The following is a 23,124-nucleotide window of genomic DNA, read 5'->3' as shown; positions in this document are numbered from 1 at the left end:
AAGGACTTAAAAATAGCACATAGACCTTAGTCAAGAACTCTGGATAACTGCCATCATATGTGAAGGCCTGTACCTTACCCTAGACAACAACTGTACATAAAGAGCTAAATTATTTATTTTGTGAAACCTCTCACAGATTATATCCTAGGAGAGCAAGATATGATGCTCTCAATAGGAAAGAACAGCGTGCCACCATATAACCAGGCCTTCTGCTCCCCAGGATGCCCAAGATCTTTATCCCACATATGTGATTTTGGCGGATATATGGAAATCAATAATTACTCAGTTATAATTTTTATCCAAAAATGCAGGAGGCAGGAAAGATGTACTAGAATTATATAAGAAGGTACATGTATAGGATCCATTATCCGGAAACCAAATTTTAAGAATTTTATTAAGTTTTTCTCTGTAATAATAAAACAGTACCTTTTACATGATCCCAACTAAGATATAATTAATCCTTACTGGAAGCAAAACTGGCTTACTGGGATTATTTAATGTTTTCATGATTTTCTAGTAGACTTCAAGTATGAAGGCCCAAATTAGGAAAAGCCCCAGGTCCCAGCCATTCTGGACTATAGGTCCCACACCTGTATTGAAATATATCTGTATCCAGAATAGAACACCTTAACTTACATTGATCCAATGTTTGTGGACTAAACCGTTGATAAAATTGGCAGATTTTTAATTATTCACTGTTTATCCATCAAGTTGGGAATTTAAATGCTCTTTCTGCTAGGGATTTCTGCTTTAGCAACTAAGCAGTGGTTTAAAACTCACAAAGGTAAAAAGAAAGAGTCTGAATAAAAGGTTAGATAATGTGTTTTATTTTCAAATATTAAGTGCACTTCATGTCCGGATAGTTCACTGATTGCTGTTTACAATAACAAAAATCAATGCAATCTCTGATATAATTCTGTATTCCTTGAATATACATTTTGATTGCGAAACGAGGTTAAGCACATGCTACACAATCAGCGTATTTGCCAAAAGCAGGAGAGCAGATAAAAGCAGGATCCATGGAGCACGTGTTACTAAGAGAAAATAAAAAATAATATAAATAACAATGATGGATTAATCATGGGTTTACAATAATTAGTAATTTATAGATTCAAATCATTGTGCAGAGATCTTCTAATTTATTGATAGAGCCCTCCGGGTGTCTATGGGTAAGATAATGACAGGTCCAAGGTTTGAACCAGGTCCAGTAACCTACAGCTACCAATCAAATATTGAGTTTCAAACAGGAGACCAATAATTGTTGCTTGCTAATTGTTTTCTATGGGTTAGGAGAACTGGAGAAAGTTGTGTACTTTTTATTTTATTACCCAATATGATTTGAAATTCAGACAGAGCAAAAGAGCCAATTGAGGTTTCTGGACTTGTCATTATCCCAACACTGTAGATATTTATTGACATCTCAGTGCAGGAGCAGATTTACTAAACCATGGTGAGAATTCTACAAAATCTATTTCTTAACCAACTAAAGACACATTTTACTTTCAGTCTGTTGATGTCTCTTGTCTCAAAAGAGTAAAACTCAGTTCCACCTTGGGGGTTTGGTTCTGCAGGCAAAGCAGTGGAATGGAAAACAGGAATAGGAAGTCTGAATCACATCGGTTAGCTCAGTCATGAGAACCATGAACCATGGACCCAAATTTAAGAACAGCTGTGCATGGGGTTACATGTTGCCCTATATTTAGATTTTTCTAGATCAAGTTTGTGTTTGTAGGCCATGGAAGGACATAATAAATTGATGACTCTTTATGCTTCATTCCACTTGAAGGCAATCCTACTGTATAATGGTCAGAGGGCAAATTATGAAAAAGAGAAGAAATGAAAAGGATTTTTCTTCTACTTTTCATGAATATGCCTCAAAAGTTTCCACAAGAATAATTTATAAGAAGTATCTTCTTCTATTATAGTTATTGGGCTCCAATATAGGTTTCTCTACTACTGTTGTGCGGGTCTGGATTTCCCTGACCCACACCCGCCCGCCACCCGCTCTCCATCCACCCGCGCCCCCGAGCCCGACTTCCAGGTTCCTTTTATAGACCCGTGCCGCCCCACCGATGATGTCACAAAAGGGGCAGGGCACGCAGGCGCAGCATCTATAAAAGAAGAACCCAGAAGTCTGAAGCCAGCATATAAAAGATGGCGGGCAGGGAAAGCAGGAACAGCTCAACCTGCACTCGTCCGCCACCCATGAAGAGTGGCAGAACCCGAAGTGAGGAGTTGGCCTGGACCCGCCTGGCCCGCGGGGAGACCCGCGGTTCCTTCGGGTATCAGACTGGCCCGCACATCACTATTCCCTACATTACCACTACCATAGCCCAACCCCTATTTTTAACATATTTTTTCAGGGAATAGGGCACTATGGAAGTGTTTGTTCTGTGATACTGAGATACTTAAGGTCTCAGTGAGTTTATCCTACACATTGGGGGGTTAGATGCAGACCTGGAATCTGCTGAATACTGAAAAAGTGAATTTGTGGCATTTATGATGTAATTTATCACAAAAATTCATTATTTCATAAGATTAAACTTTTTATGGTCTAGCTTTATGCTCCAGCTAGTTACCAGATAATTCTAAAATATAAGGTACTTTAATGCTTACCATCTGTACCAGATATCAGATGATCTGTACCAAAAAAAAATATATAATTAGGCATGGCGTATGGCAGCATGTTTTTGTTTTGTTTTTAAAAGGAATTATCACATTTAGTTTTCAACACTATTATAATATACTAATAAAATTATCACCCTATATATACAGTATATGTATTTTCTTAAAAACATACCTTGACGTTTAATTGGACCCACTGACAAAGAATAGTCAGAGTCACCAAGAGACAGAGATCTAATTCCAGAGCAGACCTACAAATAAAAAATATATTTGAATGATTGTATTTACATTACAGTTAAGTACACACATATTAAAAAAAAACTGATTCCTTGGTTCTTCAGAGCAAATATGGGAGAAGGCAGTTACATAAATTACCCTTCTCAATTAAACCCTGTGTCATGCTGGACATGAATGTGCAGGGCCGGAACTAGGGGTAGGCAGAAGAGGCACCTGCCAAGGGCGCAACAATGTGGGGTATGGCGCAGGTACCTGTTCAAAAGTCTTCTGCCTACCCCTAGTCGGGGTGGTTCACTCATCTGCTGCACTCACCTCTCTCCTCCCCACTATCACTCTCCCCTCCCTCCGTCACTCCCCTCTCCCTCCCTGTTTTCCCCTTCATTGCTTTCCCATTCACTTCTTATGGAGCATGTGCACTCGTGAGTATGAGCGTGCAAGGGGGGCGGGGGTGGCCAACCAGTGTGCCTAAGGCTCCCTGTTGGCTTGGCCGGCCCTGTGAATGTGTATTGCCCCTTTAAGAAAATATCCTTAAGGTTAATATTATCTGTTTTGCATTTTTCCCACTAAAATCAATCAATGTATCAAAACGAACAGGGTACTGCCATAATAATCAAAGGGAGACAATTACTAGCATATTGTATAAGAAAGGATTGTACTGTATACCCCTACGACAGAAAATTTCTCATGGGAAAACAAAAGTGAGAAATTGAGATTACATTCAGGCGTATTTCTCTTGGCCAAATGTCTACTATGAGACATTATCATGAAAAGGCAATAATCAAAAGAAAGCACATTATAAGAGAAGCATTAAATGAATAGCTCACTAAAGTCATCAGTTTAGTCTTAAAAAGGGCTTCTGTACTGGATACATCTTAGTATAATGAACTATTATACCCATTAAAATTTTCATCTGATATCAATGAATGCTTAACATGTGGCACTGGGTCAGCTGTAGTTTAACAACAGCCAAAGTGCAAAATGGAAATCCTAAATGTAAATAGAATTTTCTCAAGTTTGAAGGCTGAGCCTAGATATAATGGGCCTAGTAAAAGACAATGCAGGGTACTCACGGGAGCACAGGATCCAGACTTCAGATCACACAGATGTATCTGGCAGTACAGGTAAACAAGGTTGTGATCACCAATAAATTTGAACATCTGCACAGAAAAGCGGCCTTTGCTAGAGGCTCCATTCTCCATTACAGTTATAGATGGATCCTGTCTGTTGGGGCAGCTGTATAATAAAACATAAATACAAATGGCATTTTCTTTTGTATGACTTTCTAATACAACTCATTTTTAGTGTAGGCATATAAATGCAAAACAAAGACATCTGCACGCTGATGCTTGTGCATAATAAAAGATGGCCGTACATCAGCCATCCTCCCATTTAATTTAAGCATTGTAGCGGTTCTCAAAAGCAAGAAGCCAAACTAAAACCAAGCATAACTTGGAAACAGGTTCCACCAACAAGTGTAGTGGGGCTGACACTTCTTATACCTGTTCTGTAGCATCAGAGTCATCATAAAATGCCACGAATGAGTGATCCAACTGGAGGTCCCAACAGAGGTTAAAGGGGGTGTCAGCAGACATTACTGAAGCTCCAATGACTATGCCTTAGAGCAGTGATCCCCAACCAGTAGCTCGCGAGCAACATGTTGCTCTCCAACCCCTTGGATGTTGCTCTCAGGGTCCTCAAAGGAGATGCTTATTTTTGAATTCAGAGATTGAAAGCAAGTTTTAATTGCATAAAAACGAAGTAAAGTGCCAAGTAAAGCCTCTTGTAGGCTGCAAGTCCACATAGGGGCTACCAAATAGCCAATCACAGCCCTTATTTGGCACCCTAAGGGACTTTTTCATGCTTGTGTTGCTCCCCAACTCTTTTTACATTTGAATGAGGCTCACAGGTAAAAAAGGTTGGGGACCACTGCCTTAGAGAATGATTTTCTACCAGCTCAGTTGCAAGATTCCCAGGAGGTAACTAACTACTTATGTTAAAAGTGTCAACAATGGAGAGCTGTCTGTGATTTCTAGTGATGGCTTTAAGAGAGCTCCAATTAATAAGCCACCTTCCTCAGGGTATTTTCAGAGGTATAAGCATATCAATGCATGCATAAGGATCTCACAGTAACAGATCCTGTGTTTGCATCTGCTGCATGGAAAAAACTGCTTTAGTCTAGATATTTTAACTTTGGGGAGGTTACTGCTACCTGTGGGTTCAAAAGAGTTATCAAAACGGCCCCTTGAGTAAAAACTGATCTTTAAGTCTTTATATTTCCCATTTGGAGTTAATTAGGGGATGAATACCTTAAAAGAATTGGGGTAGGCAGTGTGTTAGCCTGAGAGATTCATGTTAGCCAAGTATGACCCATGTGTCCCCATTTACAGGTACTTGTACTGCTCTATTAGATGCCCATTGGTTTATTAATTGTATTATACAAAGTTAACTTACCTCAATATTGCTATATGTATTCTTAGTTGGACCCAGGGTGTATCCCACTGAATCAAGGGTTGGCATTGTACATAAAAGTGTAAGGCTCCCCATTTTCTGACTCATAGCACAGAGCAATCCCTAGTTTTGCAGTTAAGGGTCTGGAGTATATTTAAGTGTATCCCTGTCTTAAAGGAAAGGAGGGAAAACAGGTATTCTAATTTACTCCAACTGGATTATCATTTCAGCATATTCTGTACATGTTCCCCGATTACACCCCCTGTTTGCTGTTGGTTTATTTGGGTGTGATCCAGCTGTTTTACTCATTGTTTCTAACATGGGATTCTAAAACAGTTTCTAGCGGTGACTTGCTCAGTTCTTTTTCTTTCTCAGGATAGTTTTACAGTAATACTTCTTCAGTTCTCATTAATTTAGTCATATAACCCTGCATTTTAAAGCACTGTATTCTTCACATCACAAAAAGTGCAGCATTATATTCTAAACTATAAAGTGACCCTAGGAATGGCTGCCAGTCTTACCTGTTCTGTATAATATAGTATTTCATAGGATCATCAGCATTGCTTGATGGAGTAGCGTAGCAGTTCCCCATCACCACGGCATATTGAGACAGATCAACACCATCCAGAAATACCCCGATATAAAGAATAGAGCTGGATGATAGCAAGACTTCTGCTCCTTCATATACAGAAAGGTAACCATTGTCTTTGTAAAGAGCCATGTATGCCGTGAATTGTCCTGTTCCTCCAATGCTGATATTTGTGGAACTATTAAACAGCATAGAGACTAGATGTTAATTATCTAGTGATTTGCATCTCAAACACTACATAAGGAATACCAATAGTGTAAATTTCATATTTTCCCCAACGTCATCATAAATAACATAAATACCATAAGCATACTATTAGCTTCTACTTCACATTTGGCATAACATTTGGCTGCTAACACCCTGGCTCCTCACGTTGGTTTTGAACACACGGTAAGAGCAAACAGTAACTACAAAGGAAAGAGAGCTTACAACAAAATTAGATCTTCTGCAGTCTAAAGCTGGTCATACATTATACGATCTGCTCATTTGGTGAGGTCCTAAAATGACGGACATCAGACTAATATGACTATTTGGCTCTAGGGCCAAATGATCGAATTACAATGATGGAAATACGAGCCGTTGGAGCAAAGACTGCATCAATGAGCCAATGCGGTCCTCCATCGGACAGAAAAATAAAACCTGCCTGATTGACATCTGGCTGATTTTCAGGTGGGTTCATTGAGGGCACCATACACAGATAAGATGGCCACCTTGAGACCTTATGGAAATGCATGAAGAAAAGGAGTGGGGTTAAATGGTGGTACATTGTTGGTATGGGTGTTTGGATGGTGTGGTGTAGAGGTGTGGTTTAGACGGGCAAGGCTCATATTTTATCCTTACGTTATGCAGTTGATCTCCAGATCTTCATTATTAAACATCACATATCATTTGGATAATTTGCAACAATGTGGTCCATGAAAAAAATGAGTTTTCAGCTGTTATCTCTCAGGGGCAGGTTTGGTAAATCTCGGATGGTCAGGCAAGTCTAGGTCAAGATGAAGTTAAAGGGATACTGTCATGGGAAAAAAAATTTTTTTCAAAATGAATCAGTTAATAGTGCTGCTCCAGCAGAATTCTGCACTGAAATCCATTTCTCAAAAGAGCAAACAGATTTTTTTTAGATTCAATTTTGAAATCTGACATGGGGCTAGACATTTTGTCAATTTCCCAGCTGCCCCAAGTCATGTGACTTGTGCTCTGATAAACTTCAATCGCTCTTTACTGCTGTACTGCAAGTTGGAGTGATATCACCCCCCTCCCTTCTCCCCCCCAGCAGCCAAACAAAAGAACAATGGGAAGGTAACCAGATAACAGCTCCCTAACACAAGATAACAACTCTCTGGTAGATCTAAGAACAACACTCAATAGTAAAACCCATGTCCCACTGAGACACATTCAGTTACATTGAGAAGGAAAAACAGCAGCCTGCCAGAAAGCATTTCTCTCCTGAAGTGCAGGCACAAGTCACATGACATGGGGCAGCTGGGTAATTGACAAAATGTCTAGCCCCATGTCAGATTTCAAAATTGAATATAAAAAAATCTGTTTGCTCTTTTGAAAAGTGGATTTCAGTGCAGAATTCTGCTGGAGCAGCACTATTAACTGATTCCTTTTGAAAAAATTTTTTTTTCCCATGACAGTATCCCTTTAAAGCCTATATGTGTATAATTGCACAATAGATTCTGTATTTATTGGCTGTTTGAGGCATTGTGCCATATTGTTTGATTCTAAACTTGGTTTTCTTTAAAAAAATGTCTTTAGTTTCTTTAAATAAAAACATTGTAGAATATCAATAATTGGCTTCAGCAGACAAATATTCTATAAATCAAAATAGAAGCATTTTTGTAAATATATATTAACATTTTTCGACAAAGGACATTACATTTAGCTTCTTTTTTCCATTCTGGAGCCTTTCTAATGGAAAATTTCCATGGCTTAATTAAGGAATCAGTGGAAATGCTTATACTCTTTATTATTTGAGGATGTTGGGAGTTGGGGAGACAGCTGATTGGTGGAAATCTCTGAGTTGCATACATTTTTGTCCCCCAGATTTTTGCCTTAGTTTTCTTTAAAGGCCAATAGCATTGGATTAGCTCTAACTCCAGCCCTGCCCCTAGCATACATGTGAGATGACAAGTGAAGACAAACTTTTCCAGCAGAATTGTTAAAAACCCCATTTATTTGTTAATTTATAAATACATTTGAAAATACATACCTGACAAATGGATGCAGGACTGTGTTCAGACTGACTTGCATATTAAGCTGGTATGTGCATGACAGTTTTACAACCAGTTCCTCATTCCTTATGATGAGATCCCCCGATTCCATGGAGAGGTAGAGAGTGTTTGTATAGGTAACATGAGTGTCATTTCTCTGTATTGTACATAAAAATATAAATAAATAAAAGCATTTGCAGGGCATATACAGACAACAAAAATAAAATCCCATTTTTACATTCTTTAATGAAAAAGAAACCTATCTCCAATATACTTTAATTTAAAAATGTGTACAGTTTTTATAAGAAACCTGACTTTATGCAGTGAAATTCTCCCTTCATTTACTTCTGTGGATAGGAATTGTCAGATGGTTCCTAACTGCTCTGCAGGGAAACAATCATACATATGAACAGCAGGGGGAGCCCCCGCCTTACTTCCCAGCCATGCAGAACTCAAGCAGCTTTAGTTGTTTCCCTGTTTTGATAATTTATGACGATCCCTAAGCAGCCCAGATCACACTGAGCATGTGCACAGTCTTCGTCTTACAAAGATGTTTAACAAAGTTACAAGATGGTGACTCCCCTGTGGCCAACTTTGAAAGCATAAATCATTTGTTTGATTAGGCTTGTGGTGCAGTAAGTTTATGTTGCATTTCTAGCCTTATTCTATTTTAGACTTTACTTCCCCTTTAAAAGACCATTAGATCAACTGCACTAAGGTCAGAATATGGCCAATAGTCTTGGAGCAGGTATGCAAACGTTGAATCCACTTTTTTAATATTAATGGGAATAGTACTAATAATGTACATATATCAATCAATGTTTATAGCAAATAACATGTATTTATAAATAAAATCAATACTTAACTTAGCTCAGCTTAGCATCTATATGTGTTAATGTTATGCATGTGTAAAGTTATATTAAAATGAGCGACACCGTTACTCTAACTATGAGCTTTACCCCAATATTTGCTCCGGAATGGCAGCCACTGGTTCTTTGAACCGAACCATAGAACTGATTATTAGAAGAACACAATCCACATAAGAGTTCAATGAGAGATAAGCAGGAACATAGAACATCAGTGGATAGGCATATAGTCACAGCATCAATGGTCAGTATAATTCCCAGCACGGTATAAGAGAGAATAAACAGCGTAGACAGAGGCACTCCCAGTGTTCAGCCTTTATCCTAAGTGGAGCTCCAAGGGAGTCCCTCTAGACCCTAGCTCTGACACTTAAGCTGGCCATAGACGCAAAGATCCGATCAATGGGACTTTCCCATCTCCCGACCTGCCACTAACCTTTCAGATCAAATAAAGTAGTAAAAGGACAGATCAGTAGATGTTCTGCCCCTACAGTAATTGTACGAAAGTTATGTCCGAAAAAGCTGGTGACAGTCTCCCACTGAAAATCGTCCGATCGGCAATACATGCAGAGATATTATCGGCAGCCAACAGAAATCCTTTAACCTGTCTGATCGACCAAACGACAATCTGCATGGGACGAAAAATGTCTCCACACACGGTCCGAAAATCTAATCTTTGCGTCTATGGCCAGCTTAAGTCCATACTTCTGGGCAATTAGTTCCATGGATCCTAGTCCCACTCAACACTCTTTTGTGGAGCCTGTTCTGCTTGTCTAAGTAGCCCTGAATATCTATCACTCCTAGAGTGATTTGTTAAAGTGAGTAGTCTGTCACTAGTTAGACGTGACCTTGTCTAAATTCCAAGTACAAACCCCTTTTGCCTTCCCTGGAAAGGGGACTGGCAAAATGGGCATTGAGCACATGTGTGCTCAGCTTATATATTATTACACAATGCCATCTAGTGACCAAACTGGGGAAATCTAGGGTGTCATGCTATGACCCAGGAAGAGGAGCTTAGCTCCTGTATAAATGAAGGGGCCCTTCTGTGGCCAAACTAAAGGGAAATGCAATATAAATGAGGCCACCATTTATCAGTCCCCAACCCATGTTTATTGCATATGGGTGCATCCATCACAGGTAGTGTGTGTGTGTGTGTGTAAAGGGCATACACACGCCACTAAAAGTTGCCAGCTTGGCCCCCCTGATTAACTTGGCAGCTTACTGACCTGTGTAGCCCAATGACATGTCTGACGGGCCAATATCTAGCCAATAATCATCTAGATATCAATCAGGCAGGTTTAAAAATTTCATTGGACAAGGAACATATTGGTACATTGATGCAGTCCTTATCCAACAAGCCTACATAGACCTTAGAGAGTGTAAGATAAAATCATTGGCAATTGAATCAGATCAGCCCAGTTTGGTCCTATGCATGGGTGATGACCAAACCAGACCCAGATCCATTCATTTGGTGACCTAGAAGGGATCTGGCAGTGTAAGGCCAGCTTTAGGCTGAAAGCAGGCTGCTATAATTCAGAGCTGGCACATAGTGTCTACCTATGTGTCACAAACGCCGCCCGGAGCATCCCTCCCCTCTGGCGTTGCTCCCAAAATGGAGGCGCCCATGGCCGCCACATGGGTAGCGGCGCCGACGCATTGACGCTGACCCCGTGACGTCACCAATGGCGCCAAAATTGTAAATAAAAGGGCGCTCTGGCCACCTAGACGTTGCCCAAGTATAGGACCTGTTTGCTAGTGTTCCTCGGTGCTTTATTGTTGTTATTTCTGGACTTTGACCACTGCCTAGACTTTGGATTCTGATCCATTCTGCCTGCCATTGAACCCTTGCCTGGACTTTGACCTTGTATTTGCCTTAACCCTTGCCTGTACCTTGAACCTGAACCTTGACCCTAAAGGCTTCCTCCTTGGTCCTGACTCCCCCGCTGGGAGCCGATAGGCCCCCTGACACTATGTTTTTCTAATGGACTAGTGATTCAAAGAATACAAATCACTTACTATCAACTGCATCCCACATCTGTCCATTTGGAGAGGCGATAGGATAGAAATGGTATTTGTAGTATTATCTTCCTTATAAAGAAAACACCTGCTGTTTTTCAGATTAATACTTTGGACATCAATGTTCAGTGTTTTCAGCTGGCATTTCTGAAATGTCGCTCTTACAGCCTGATTCTCGCATGTCAAAGTGGGACGAATCTCTGAAAGAGCTTGAAACACAGAGATTATATTAGTATTGTTTATAATCTTATGCTCCATGAAGCAAGAGTGATAACATTGTAAGCGTCTGGTACTAATATGTCCCCCATAGCACAATTGTGCTTTTATTAGTGATAGCTTGTATCCTGTTAAAGAATTCTATTCTACTGTGGCTATTTGTTTGAAAAAGAGTTTCTTTATATTTAAGAACCATTGATTTGAACAGAGGGTATGACATATATTAATGTTACATAAGGTTTGCCTTATGCAAGATCAATTCATATCAGATAATGAGGGTTATAGTAACAGGTACAGAGGTTGTTAATATGCCAGCAACCCAACAAATCGCCTCCTGGGTAAAAAATATTTAGACCTTTCACAACAAACAGTAACAATCTACAGTTCAAATGGGTCTATGCACAATCCAATATCCAAACCATGGATTGAGGAGCATGAGTGCATTAAAAGTAATAATAAGATTAAGAATCTATTTACTATTTGGGCCATAATTGTTTGGGAGCAATAAATAGAGAGGAACATGTACCTCATTTTGCACCTTTAAAACCAAAAGAAATAGTCAAACCAGTTAAAATCATCTTAGGACAAAAAAAAGAAGAAGTAATGTAGCTCCTAAAACATATGAGAAGCAGTCTGCAAATATCTTCTTATTCAATGACCGTGTAACTTATTGCTATACTTTTATCAGCATTCAGACCTATACACACCATGATATTCCATCAGTACATACCAGACACCTTATATTCATCTTTGCATTGACATTGATATGTTCCATTAATAGATTTCTTCACTTCGTCTGCTGCACATGTGGGGGAGTCGCTGACAGTGGACGGATCTAATAAGAATCGAAACAGAAGATGAAAAGTATAAAAATTAAGATTCTCAGCTACTAGCTTTTTCTTTAATTGGGAGATTGATATATATATAAAAAATATCTTTAGAAAAAACATATGGTAAAATACTTGTGGCACGCTTACCTGTACAATAGGTCAGGTGGCAGACTGGTGTTCTGTTCAATTTGTAGACATGGTATCCACCAAGACAAGCCTTAATAAAGACCGTCGTTGACCATAAGCAACAATTTCCCGACCAGTGAGCACAAGCAGTGCGGTTAACAATGCCATCTGAGAGCAGTGGGTGAGATCCACTTATCCACATAGGAGCATGTGTATCACAGCTTAGTTCTGGAACACAACTCTCTGGCATGCGTACACCTCCAGCACCTACAAAGCGGTACCATCCCACTTTATCTGTATCACAATTGTATCGTGTTAAGTATGTATTAGTTGTGCTCCTCCAAGGCTCATCCAGCACAGTGTGATATAAACAAGGATCAGAACAAGAGAACGACACATTGCTCTTGATACAGTCCATTCCTATTCCACACATACCTGCCGAACACTCATCAACTGAACAAAAGAACCCATTGCCAAAATAGCCAGCTGGGCACACACAAGAATATGAGCCAATACTATTTATGCATGCTGCTAAAGCGTGACAATTGTTCAGGTCTGGACGAGAACACTCATTGATATCTACACAAGTGTTTGCCGGAGATTTTGTGTAGCCAGGTCTGCAATCACAGGTATAAGAGCCAATGGTATTTTTGCATATTCCAGAGGAACAGTTGTTTGACCAGGAGTAGGCACATTCATCGACATCCGAACATGAGAAGCCATCTCCAATGAAGCCATCCTTGCAGGAGCATTGCAGGATTCCAAGAGTTTCTTCACAAGTTGCATTGGCATGGCATTCTGAGCACCGTGTTGTGACTATAAAGACGCAAAGGCATATAGTTACTAGAACAACAGTCCATGGGAAAATAACTAGTTATATAAAATGATATCACCATAGCTATTGCTTCCAATAACTGCACAACTTTTGCAGCAGTTTCTGCGCATAATTGAAGTTCGTTACTAATTATTCTTATTATGAAAATACATTTTGTAACTACTTTAGGCAAGTGTATTGTCATCTGCTCATAAAAGGCTGACTTCTTCTTGAGTCTTGATCTTGGGTAAAACCAGGTCTAAAATTCCCAGAACCCCTTTGACTTCCTCTCTTATGCTTTTGTTTCTGTTGTGGTCTATACTGTTTGCATATAATTTGATGGACAATTGTTTCGAAAGGATTCTGCATTCCTAACTATATGTCTTGGGAAGGTTCCATTTCTATTAAAAAATGTTCCAAAACATCATTGGTAAAAATCCTGTTGCTGATTATCCCCAATTTACACCAGAGGGGAAACTCATGAAAAATACTCACTTGAAATGTTTGAAGCTGAAATGAAAAAAAATGAGAATATAATTAACCATGCAGTGATAGTAAAAATGACATGAAGTTAACAATGGGCACACATACATATTAAACTTAGATATGTATTGTATATCACATGTAGACATGTTCAGTTAAAATGTATTTGTAGTTACTTAAGCCAATGTTATATACTGATAATGAGCTAGAACATTTATTCAAATTTTGATCAAATTCTGATAGGCCTCAAAATCACTTTACTGTTTAGTACATTGCATTTTGCAGCTAGGTTGCACTCTATGGCACAGCAATGCACACTTCCTAGAATGGAGCTGCATCTCATTCTGAATATGTTCAGAGAGGGTGTCTGATGGACAGTATGTGGATGAGCCTTGGAATGGACTCTAGTTTATGTATCATTTAGATATACAGGCTAGAGAGTACCCAGACCCACAAGGGGCAGTACAGCCCTTTACTTACCACCTGCATATGGTAGGCATAATGTTGAGGATTCCCCTGCACCTGACACCAATGCAAAGTGCAAAGGAAAGCCTGCACAGACCACTGCCCCAGGAATAAATACTAAGTGCAGCGGATTCAAAGGGCCTCTTGAAATGGCACCTGGGTAAATGGTAAATGATGGCAATAATGCGAATTCGCTATGTTAGGCTACATTCTCCTGAAAACGTTGGAGCGTCTGTCTTCCAATGAAGTGAATGCTAAACTACTTTGCTCCTTCCAGCAGGTGAGTCTAGTGTTTCTGGACAATCTCCAACTATAAAAATTGGAAGCATTTTCTGTTCTCAAATATAATATTCTAGTTGCTTGCAGCTTAAACTTTGATGTCCTCCTGTAAAGGTCCACCATCTCTAAGAACCTGAAGATTCCTTTCACTGGAATTCAATGGTCCTAATACAGAGCTACTTTTTATTTTACCAGTTCTCAGTAGTAGGCATTTGGCCCAAATAATATATATGATCAGCCCTGCTCTGCATGTATTCATGTTGTATAAGTTGTGAATATTGTTATATGTTAATTACTAATAATTAGATGACATACCTGTAAATCCCGCTACACGAATTGAATGAGGACCTCCTGCATATATATAACAGATCCAAATTCCTTTCCCAGGATACTTCACAACATACATGGATCCCCAAATTTCAGACACAATGTTTTTTAACGGAACATCAACAGCTAGGAAGCAAAATAAAATCATATCATATATCATTTTACACGAAAGGTCTGATTTTATCTTTGCGACATTTCTCTGGAAATGTAATCTCATCCTTTATATTATTTAAGATAAAACCGATTTATCTTCCCTCTCTTGTGCTTTTCACTCTTCAGACAATTCAGTTTGATAAAATTCAGAAACAGTTCTTTGGAAGTGGGAGACTGAAGGTTGCCTTATTGATGTTTCCCTGGAAAATCTATGGCAACAAAAAGCTGGCACTTCTCTTGCATTGAATCCAATTATTGTGAAATCAAATTACAGCCAACTGTCTGATGGTGACCTGACCTACATTTTAGTGTGATTTTCAGAACAGTATGATACACTCATAGCATTTTCCTTTGATTTCAGTAAGAAGAAATCCACAACAATTCCCAGTATTTTGGTGAAGCAAACTTAGAACTCTTGCAGGGGAATACAATATGTTTTGTTAGGGCAAAATAAGCTCACAAAGTACTCTTACGACCATTTGCAACCAATTAGGACATTGTTTGCATTTTCGACCTCAACAATTGCGTTGCAAAGTGTTTTCAAATGACCCAGAACTTATAGCAAATGTGCAAGTCGTTGAACCCCTGGGTAATAGTGACCATAATGTTATATCTTTTAATGTCTGGTGAAAAAAAACAAATATATACTGGGGCAACAAAAACCATGAATTTTGGAAAAGCTTTATAAGCTTATACTGTACAGTATATACACCAGCAAATGATTTTACATTGTGAGCAGCTCAAAACATTTGCAAAAATACGACTATACACACTGCTTGTGTTTTATCACAGTTCCCACTTGAGGTCTAACACTAGCCTACACACTCACATACTCTTCCAGATTCCCGCTCCCATATTGTTGGCATTATCTTAGGCCTTGACATCCCATAGAATAAACAAAGGGGATTTTGCAGTGAAACAAAATTGTTTCGCTTTATTTCTATATTGTTGAGCTGCCCTGGTATGCCCACTTACTTGCCTGAATATTTCTCATTCTCTTCTCTTTATCCTGTCACTACCTATCCATGCAGCAGTTACTGTTACGTGATACATACGTGTGCCATGCCCCATATATAGACACAAAGCCTTTGGTCTTCCTCTTTGTAGCTGTTTCCTAAACAAAAGTTCTGACCAAGGCCAACCCTTAGGGGCTGATGTCACCTACTGTTACAAAATATTATCTACACTTCACTGTTAATAATGCAATTTTATTTTTCCTACTTACAAGGATATTAAAAATGGCAGCAGTCATCTATAAGTCCGATATTGACTGTATTTAAAATTGCTTAGAGTGGAGGACATCTCAAAGTGATAGTTTCCATTCTCATAACAAGTTGATTCATTTTTTCTGTTTCTAATTCTCAAGGGATGCGATTAAACCATTATCATGTTGGCAGAATCAGTAGAGTAAGGCACAATAAAGTAGTTGAATTGTGGAAAAACTGTTAGACAGCCATTATCAAGCCCTATGTTTCATTGTATATCGCAGCTATAGCAATACTAGGGGGCTGATTCACCAAGGGTCGAATATCGAGGGTTAATTAACCCTCGATATTCGACTGGGAATTAAAATCCTTCGACTTCGAATATCGAAGTCGAAGGATTTAGCGCAGATAGTACGATCGCAGGATTATTCCTTCGATCGAACGATTAAATGCTGCGAATCGTTCGATTCGAAGGATTTTAATCCAACGATCGAAGGAATATCCTTCCCCATAGGCTAACATTGAGTTCGGTAGGTTTTAGATGGCGAACTAGGGGGTCGAAGTTTTTTTTAAAGAGACAGTACTTCGACTATTGAATGGTCGAATAGTCGAACGATTTGTAGTTCGAATACTTCGATTCGAAGTCGAAGGTTGAAGTAGCCCATTCGATGGTCGAAGTACCCCCATAAACACTTCGAAATTCGAAGTTTTTTTACTTCGAATCCTTCACTCGAAGTTAGTGAATCGGTCCCTTACAGTAAGGTAGTAGGTTGTACTTACAGCCTGGCCCGAGAATTCGTATAGAGTAAATAGACCCATCTGTGGTTATTATCAATGAGGTGAAGTTACTCTGAACAGGAAAACTGTCTGAGTGATTTCCTGCACTATATTCTCCAGAGAACAGTCTAACGGAGCTGTTAGCGGGTCTTGAAAGAGCGAAGTCCAAATAATTAAAGGCCTTGACAAAAAACAAAATATGCAAACACTTTAATAAAATATATAATTAAGTTAAATAGAGCACATGAACTTTATTGGCACTGATGTTATAAGCAATCAAATAAGAAACAACATCAGCAAAAATGGGTTGCAGAAAACCATAACAGTATGGCCTAAAGGTTTATAGTATTAATAAATAGAAACTTTTAAAATCATACAAATATGACAATAACTGTTTTAAAGCAGCAAGAAGGCAAAAACAGAAAAATGGGAATTGACTGCATCACAGGCAAAGACTAATCCCAAAAAATGTTTTAAGTAAAAAAAAGATGCAGGTTGACCATGTGACTGGAAATGCTATTATCTAAACCTGCCAATTATAGGACTGTACCGTACATAGCGAAGTTACAGAAATAATCACATTTATGATTGTTCTGAAAAATTAAATATTAATAGGTATGGCTTTATGAACACAGACTGTGTCGACAAATGAAATGCCTTTTTTTTGGTAAGAAATACTGCTCTTTATTAAAGAAGAAACAGTGGGGTGGGGTCTCTGCACAATCCCAAACTCAAGGCCTATAGGTAAATGAAGCAGATTGGGTCAGGAAACAGGTGTTTATGGGGGTGATAAGCAGAGAACTAGCCTTTCTCTAAGCCCCTGTGATGCCTTGTATTTGAAAGCACTTATTGTGCATGTAAACACTTTAGTAATACTACCTCACAAATAGTTAGTCCAACTTCTGGTGCAAATCTTGAAATGCCTTTTTTGATGAAGAAGGAGCTTGGACAGTGGGGTTACAGTAGGACTTTTTCTAAGCTGTGATACAGGGCCACATTAAATGTTCCTTGTATTTTTCAGAGAGGAATTCAGATAGGGTTTACAGTTGGGCAGTTTGAATTTATACAAAGAAGTTGAACTCATTGGACATGTCATTTTCACCCTAAATTACATTTTTATGTTTCATAGATGTGATCTTTACAAACCAATGGGATCTGTTAAATTAAATCACCAGATCTTTGTCTCCTAACAAGCTCAGCTCTCTCCAGGCTTTTCATTGTACAAACGAAATAAAGTTTATACTCTGAGCACATTTTTACAGTGTCCACAAAATCTACGTAATATACTATTTGCTATCTCTCTCCTGCTACCTTATATCCACACCATTTCTAATATTTAAAGTAGTGTGTAAGACATAACGGGCAAATTAGTGAGTATGTGGAAATTAGTGAGTATGATCTATTGCCAGAATTTAGAAAAAAAACCAGTAATTAAAAAGAAAGGCAAAGCAATTTTACAAAGACATTATTTGTAGTATAATATTTGAGCAAGATCATTTTGCAGATGATTTTAGGGTTGGAGAACACCCTTAAATGTATTTTGTTGTGGGTTACAGCAACTAGTTATGTCCCCGGATATAAACCAGGTATTATAGATGATGTAGTAAAAAAGGCAGAGCATCCATCTTTATTTACTTTTAAAACAACCCAAATAGGTTACTACCTACCTTGCCTAAATCAGAAAGGCTTATTTGGAAAACATGTCCAAAACTCAATTTTGCAAGCTCTCTGTATATAAGAAACTGGGGGTCGTTCAGATCTGAGCAAAGTCCAGTGGTCAAGAAAAATATCTGGGGTGAAAAAAGAAGAAGGTAAGAATGAATAAGTTGCATTACATACATTCTGTATTCACCTTGAGCTCTACAAGGAATCAGGTGTATGGCAGCCTTATCCTTCCCATCTGCCATAGAACAGGTGGTAAGTACAGGGCTGTACTCACCATGCTAGGTGTGGGACATCCAAGTTAGGGCAAACGTTGACTGCGGAAAGAGGGATGACTATATCCGTCCCTTGGGCATCCCCCATGAATACAGCTCTACTAAACATTGTCAGTGCTGAGGATGCTCAAGGATGCTCACAGCTTCCATAAAATACAAATCATTTATGTAAGGAATCAGACTTTAGGATGAATTGAGCTAAAACTCCGTACCTGAGATTTGGTTGTGTTTATGAGGGAACGCACATTGTTTACAATAGTCATGTTATTGTTATCTTTGGCTGATGCATCGGTTAGCACTAAAATGAAAGAGTTGGGTGGGGATCTTCGGAGAGCCAGTTCAAGCCCACCCATTGCTAGTTCTGGACAGTCATCGCCCCCAGAAGCCACCAAGCTGTTGAAGAAGTCTCCAAACATAGATTTTGAATCTGTGACTCTAACAGGACCCACAGCTGAAAAAAAAACAGTAATTCGCAATAATTATCTGCAGTTCCCTTTGCTTCACGTAGTAGAAAGCATATGGGTTATTTAATGTAAATGGCACCGATTTAATACAGAACATACTAACTGTCACATAATTAGCGATAAGTGCAGGTCCCACAGTGGGTCCCTCAGTGCTTCGCACTTATGCCAGTAGGAAGAAACTCACGGTGGATTGAAGGAGCTTTGCTTCTCCATCACTGCCATGCAGGAGCAACAATGATATGGAACAATTATGTCCCCTGGGACATGCTGGGATATATAGTGCAGCAACATTTCAGTCAAGTATGGATGAGCAATAGTGTTTTTATTCCCTTTAAACCACAGGATAAAAATAGGCAGGATTACCTTAAAGGAGAACTATAACCCCATTAATCAAAAATCCCCACCCCCTTCACTCCATTGGCCCCCCTCCCATTTTTTTAACTAAGTTACTAAGTAGGGAGAAAGCAGGGAGGAGGCCAATAGAGGGAAGGGGGTGGGGGTTTTGATTTATGGGGGTTTAGTTCTCCTTTAAGGATAAGCCATTATTTATGTAAACAAGTGTATTTCATGGGGAAAAACTGATTTTGAAATATGATTGTGATTATTTGTGGTTTTTGAGTTATTTAGCTTTTCATTCAGCAGCTCTCCAGTTTGCAATTTCAACAATCTAAATTGATATGGTCCAAATTCCCCTAGCAACCATGCACTGACTTGAATAAGAGACAAGAATATGAATAGGAGAGGCCCGAATAGAAATATGAGTAAGAAATAGTAAAAATAACAATACATTGTAGCCTTACAGAGCATTTGTTTTTAGATGGGGTCAGTGACCCCCATTTGAAAGCGAAAGAGTCAGAAAAAGAAGGTAAATAATTAAACTATGAAAAAGAAATAATGACCGACTGAAAAGTTGCTTAGCATTGGCCAGTCTATAATATGCTTAAAGTTATCATAATAGTAAACTACCCTTTTAAGAGCACAACAATAATGTAGGAGTGCAGCCCAACATTGCAAGCTGAATACCAACCCAACCTTTATGCTATTGTAACATTATTAATGAAAATAAACAATACACATGCACTTGAGGACACAATTGTATCTAAAATATCTATACAGAATTTAATTATAAGATGTGGGCAACATTAAGCAGTTCTTGAAGTCCTACTTGGATCATTGAACTCCACCATGGTATATTGCCGTACGCCACAAGGAAACCGCGCATGCACGCGATCGAGGAGCCAACCGTTGACCAGTTTTAGTTGTTGGAGATCATCAGACATAGAACCTGTGGTGTCCACCAAGTAGGTCAGGGATGAAGATTCTAAATAAACACAGGAACACGAACAGAGACAAAAGCAACAGATTTAATTTATATCAAGGTGTAGCATGCAACTAATGTCATATCTGGTCTTAATTGTGTGAGCTGAAAATCACAACTTTTTAAAGAATGTTGTATTTATTTACAAAACAAAACGAAAGTCGGTATAATTAAACAATTTGCAATGTCTTTAGCCCACAATGCAGAATTTCCCAAAATACTAGCATCATTTTGATGCCAACAAAGTAGTGCGCTCTGCAACTTTTGTGCCATAAATTAAAAAATTGTAAGTCCATATCATACCTTGCTGTGATGTGCAATTATTTTCTGCTAGAATCTTGCTGGAATTGGATGCTGTGATAAGAATATTAAAATGGTCAGCCCTGTATACAAACTGTAATTATTATACAGACAGTGTTAGAGTGCTGGTAATTAGAAATAAAAGTATGGGATCTGTTATCTGGAAACCGTTATCAAGAAAGCTCCGTATTACGGAAAGGCCGTCTCCCATAGACTCCATTTTATCCCAATAATTAAAATTTTTAAAAATTGTTTAATTTTTCTCTGTAATAATAAACAGTAGATTGTACTTGATCCCAACTAATATATAATTAATCCTTATTGGAAGCAAAAACATACTGGGTTTATTTAATGTTTACATGATTTTCTAGTAGACTTAAAGGAGAATTCAACCCGTAACATAAAAAACCCTACCCCCTTTCTCTATGTAGACCCCCCTCCTTCCTCCCCTCCAGCCTACTTGGTACCCGGGGCAAATGCCCCTAACTATCTAATTACCCCTCGGTGCAGATTCTGTCCTCGGGATTTCACAGCAGCCATCTTCTTTTCTTCATTAAACTTCAGAAGCAGACAGTCGTTTTCGTCGCGCAATTTTATTAATATTCCGGTTCCGAACAACTGTGCGTGTGCTGAAAGTCACGAAAATTTCCGAAATAATTAGAAATTTTCATGTCATTTTTTGTGACTTTTGGAAATTTTCGTGACTTTCGGCAGATGTGCAGTTGTTCGGGACCGGAGTATTACTCCAGCTGTGCATGTGCCGAAAATGACGGTCTGCTTCCGAAGTTTAACAAAAAAAGAAGATGGCTGCTGTGAATTCCCGAGGACAGAATCTGCACCGAGGGGTAAGTAAAAAGTTAGGGGCATTTGCCCCAGGTACCACGTAGGCTAAGGGGGAGGAGGTTCTATGTAGGGTAGGGTTTTTTTATGTTACGAGTTGAATTCTCCTTTCAGGCATGAAGATCCAAATTACGGAAAGATCCATAACCCAGAAACCCCCAGGTCCTAAGCATTCTGGATAACAGGTCCCATACCTGTACTGGCTTTAGTATAGCAACACCTGGCATCTTTCTCTCCTGTATCCTATCTAGCATCCATCTATGCATCTATCAGTTGACTACATACCTGAGCTCCACTTGGCTGTGGTGGAGACTGCGATGGCAACTGACCCTCCACAATAGGGTATGAGAGCCAGCACAAAGAGCAAAATTATCATCATGGTTGGTCTTTGCTCTGAAATGAAAGGTTATTGTTGAAATGTTCAGACCCAACTCCTTTTGAAGAACTCAACTCAGATGGGCTTAAATATCCTCACAGATGTACGTGCCCTCCCTTTGCCTTGTTTTCACAAAAAGGATGGATTCCTTAGGGCGTTCAATGACACGTTTACCAGGAAAATAAAATGCACCTGTTTCCTTGTTCTCTTGTTTCAAATGAGAGTGGTCAGTTTCATTCTTTTATGTTTTGGGGCTGTGCCACAGTAGTAAAGGTTTTACTATTGTCTTCTTGTATCACATTTATAGCCCTAAATCCCCACTATATTGTATTGGATTACAGTAAGGCATTCGTTGTGACTGCACGTTTTTGGAAGGATGAGTACTTTAATAAGCCGGTATCATGTCTTTACCTTTCTACTTGAGATTATATTTAGGTACAGGCAAGCAGTTCATGGGAGAATTGATATAAACTCCGCTGAAAATTCGCCTGCATCAAAAAACTTTGGACGTGTGTCCAAAAAGTTGTTTGCGTCAAAACCGGCGCGCGTCAACGCTATTCGGACGCCCATAGACTTTAACGCTGGCGTCAAAATTGACGCAGGCGTAGATTTTTGAGTTTCGCTAATTTTTCTCCGTGTCACAGGAAATTCTGTAATTTTTCACCGATCCGATACTGGAGAAATTTACTCATCAATATTAACTATACTATAGATACACTGTAGTAATTTCTGCATGATGCCATTAACTTTAAGTATGTTCAGGTTCAGATTTAAACTTTTTGCGTCCCTAGACCTCTCTGTTGCTCACAACCTCCCCCCCCACCACACACACATCGAACCACTTCTTACCCACCTGCTAGTGCCTCCAGCTATAACTGTTCTTGTTGGGCATGCGGGAAACAGCTGCCAAAATCTCCTGCCCAGCCCCAGTAGAGATGTAGCCTGTGGGCAACATGCTGCCCCCTTAAATTTGCTGCCCTAGGCCTAGGCCTTTGTGGTCTGCCTCACAAATCTGAGTATGTTATAGAGTGCCCTACTCTTAGCAACTTTGCATTTGCTCTTCAAGATTTATCGTTTATAGTTCCTGAATTTAATTGTGCAATTTCAATATATATATGGGTGAAATGGCTCAACCTCTGGATATGCTGGGGGCCCTAAAATTAATTTGCTGTGGGGCCCGGGAACATCTACTTACGCCCCTGCTCTCATGCCTTTTCAGC

The 23,124-nt window shown here is 39.1% G+C and overlaps 1 protein-coding gene across 1 annotated transcript; it reads right to left on the bottom strand.

Moving 5' to 3' along the window:
- Nucleotides 1–806: 806 nt before the first annotated feature.
- On the bottom strand, nucleotides 807–21,971 carry LOC121398218 (uromodulin-like). The gene is made up of 17 exons (XM_041577096.1): nucleotides 21,814–21,971; nucleotides 20,692–20,742; nucleotides 20,236–20,391; nucleotides 18,819–19,057; nucleotides 18,337–18,459; nucleotides 16,673–16,850; nucleotides 14,523–14,660; nucleotides 13,476–13,490; nucleotides 12,188–12,982; nucleotides 11,941–12,045; nucleotides 10,995–11,203; nucleotides 8,115–8,272; nucleotides 5,832–6,077; nucleotides 3,933–4,095; nucleotides 2,801–2,876; nucleotides 2,617–2,640; nucleotides 807–1,034 (listed from the first exon to the last, which is right to left on the bottom strand). Exons 1-17 carry the CDS (start codon nucleotides 21,905–21,907, stop codon nucleotides 967–969), a joined length of 2,838 nt encoding a protein of 945 aa, XP_041433030.1. The 5' UTR covers nucleotides 21,908–21,971; the 3' UTR covers nucleotides 807–966.
- Nucleotides 21,972–23,124: the final 1,153 nt, after the last annotated feature.

This window comes from Xenopus laevis, chromosome 9_10L, assembly GCF_017654675.1.
Source record: "Xenopus laevis strain J_2021 chromosome 9_10L, Xenopus_laevis_v10.1, whole genome shotgun sequence".
Taxonomy (NCBI): domain Eukaryota; kingdom Metazoa; phylum Chordata; class Amphibia; order Anura; family Pipidae; genus Xenopus; species Xenopus laevis.
The sequence above is the reverse complement of the archived record's forward strand: the minus strand, read 5'-3'. Positions and strand labels throughout refer to the sequence as shown.